The following is a 2,130-nucleotide window of genomic DNA, read 5'->3' as shown; positions in this document are numbered from 1 at the left end:
GGGACGACAGGGACTGGACAGGGAGATCAGAGAATGTCAGGGGACGACAGGGAGTAGACAGGGAAGGCAGGGACAACGACAGGGGACGACAGGGACTGGACAGGGAGAGCAGGGACAACGACAGGGGATCATAGGAGAAAGTCAGGGAGAGACAGGAAAATGTCAGGGACTAACAGGGGGACAACAGGGGATTTTTTGGAATCTAAGGGGATATTTAATTCAGTAGTGATACCTGAGTAACAGCACCAGTTGGTCAGAGACTTGAAGTTTGTATCACAGGTTTCTTTGTATCAATGAAATGTTTTATCCAATCACAGGTAGACTTTCATGATTGCAATGCTTTTCTCGACCAATCAGAATATCTCATTGTTCCACACGGAATACAAGATCCTGTGAGTTGTTTGTAGTCAAACAGAGGAAGTGAGGTATTTTTAGAACTCCTGACTGTGAGTTCAGGGTCCGTTATAGGAATACTGCTGCATGTTATGATGCAGGTTATGATGACTCTGTGAAACGGACGAAATGTCTGTGTAAAAGTCTATACTCTGGCTATTTTTAGATAGCATCTCACGACTTGACACTATAAGATGAGGGCTAGGCACACCCGCATATAAGTTTTTGTGTTGTGGTCCATGTATGGGGTTCACATGAATGTTTGTTTTGACATCGTTTGTGTGTGGGACCCCCAGATAAGGCTCAGGGTCCTGCGTGGGAACTCTGTTGAAATGAGGTCCGTTCACAACTGACCCCTGGTGGTACTGCGCCCGTCGTCTGCGCTGGAAGAAGAGGAACGCAATGAATATAACGACGAGAAGGATTCCACCCGGTACACCCACAACCAGAGGAATATTCAGATTACTGCGGTCGATCGTGTAGGCATACTGGTTCTGAGGGTGATCTAAAAATAGAATAAAGGACCGTGTCAACAAATATGTTAAATATGAAAATTGCTCAGGATTTTAATGCTGAAGTCAGCTGGAGTTTTTTATTAAGTAGACCTCAGAAGCTTCATACTTTACTAGAATGAACATTAAGGTTTGTACTTTTTATACTAGATTTGTACTTACTAGATTGAACAATAAGATGTGCACTGCGCCAACTGAAGCTCATGGTGTTGGCTGCCAGACATATGTACATTCCTCCATCGGCTTCCGTCACGTGATGAATCACAAATTTATTGAGGTACGTGCCATCGGATCCACTCCCGATTTCACTTGTTTTCAGGATGATGAAGGGTTGACCCTTTAACTTTATAGAGTTGTTGGACATGAATTTAGGGTCGTCAACTTTCTTCAGCCACTGGTAATTAATATGTTAGAGAAAATAAAAAAATAAAAGACGAAAAAAATTTATAAATATAATTATCCGGTCAGAGGTATTAATTAACATTGATGTAGTAAGGTCACTTTACTGAAATTTATCAAAATATTGAATGCGTTTGGTTATAATTTAATGTGATTTAATTGTTTACGTGACCATGTGGTTGTTTTGTGTTTTGTCCAGTTTGGTAGTGTCTACCCAGACCTTGGTCCTGATAGCAATGAACATTTAAAGTAAATATAAAGTTTATCTAGAGTTTAAGATTAGAATAAGTTAATAATTTTTGATATCTTTAAAGTCTCATTAGTGTTAAATAATCTGAATGTTAAAAAATTACTTATAAATGTGTAGGAAGCACTTAAAACTGTTCAATATTAATTATTTTGATAGCAACAGGTGCTGGTTTTCAGATTGATGTAATTTACATGTAACTCTGATTCAGTGCACTTGAAGGGCTCCAGATACATTGTCTTTGGTAAGAACATGTATTATATATGTTAAATATTCTTATTATTTAGAATTTGTTAATGAAGGTATGGTTATAAAGTATGTCTGACAAATATTTTTGATCTATAAAGCTTAATCTCGAAATCTATTTTTACTTCAATTTTTAAGTTTTATATTTAAAGTCCTATAAATCTGTTCAGCTGAAATAAATAATAGTAGTCCTTTATTCAGAGTGCATTACTGTAAAAAATTATCATGAATGAAAGCATAATGCTGCATATTATGTCATAGCATTATATTTCAAGTGATGTATGTTTGTTTGTGTTTGTATATAATACTTTGCTTAACAGATGTACATGTATT

General features: G+C 37.0%; 1 protein-coding gene across 1 annotated transcript; it reads right to left on the bottom strand.

Annotated features, from left to right (window-relative positions):
• Positions 1 to 233: 233 nt before the first annotated feature.
• LOC134256237 (fibroblast growth factor receptor-like 1) lies at positions 234 to 1,296 on the bottom strand. Its single transcript, XM_062738897.1, has 2 exons — positions 1,068 to 1,296; positions 234 to 898 (listed from the first exon to the last, which is right to left on the bottom strand). The coding sequence occupies exons 1-2, from the start codon at positions 1,267 to 1,269 to the stop codon at positions 453 to 455; spliced, it is 648 nt and encodes a 215-aa protein (XP_062594881.1). The 5' UTR covers positions 1,270 to 1,296; the 3' UTR covers positions 234 to 452.
• Positions 1,297 to 2,130: the final 834 nt, after the last annotated feature.

This window comes from Saccostrea cucullata, unplaced genomic scaffold (assembly GCF_032062105.1).
Source record: "Saccostrea cucullata isolate Sc308-1 unplaced genomic scaffold, CSIRO_AGI_Scuc_v1 ctg16749, whole genome shotgun sequence".
In the NCBI taxonomy this organism is placed as follows: Eukaryota; Metazoa; Mollusca; class Bivalvia; order Ostreida; family Ostreidae; genus Saccostrea; species Saccostrea cuccullata.
The sequence above is the reverse complement of the archived record's forward strand: the minus strand, read 5'-3'. Positions and strand labels throughout refer to the sequence as shown.

Bases quoted from the DNA above. Each gene is read 5' to 3' on its own strand.
- LOC134256237 (XM_062738897.1), bottom strand. From the start codon at position 1,269: ATGTCCAACAACTCTATAAAGTTAAAGGGTCAACCCTTCATCATCCTG. The intron at 899-1,067 runs GTAAGTACAAAT...TTCTATTTTTAG, and splicing joins ACATCTTATTGTTCAATCTA to ATCACCCTCAGAACCAGTAT.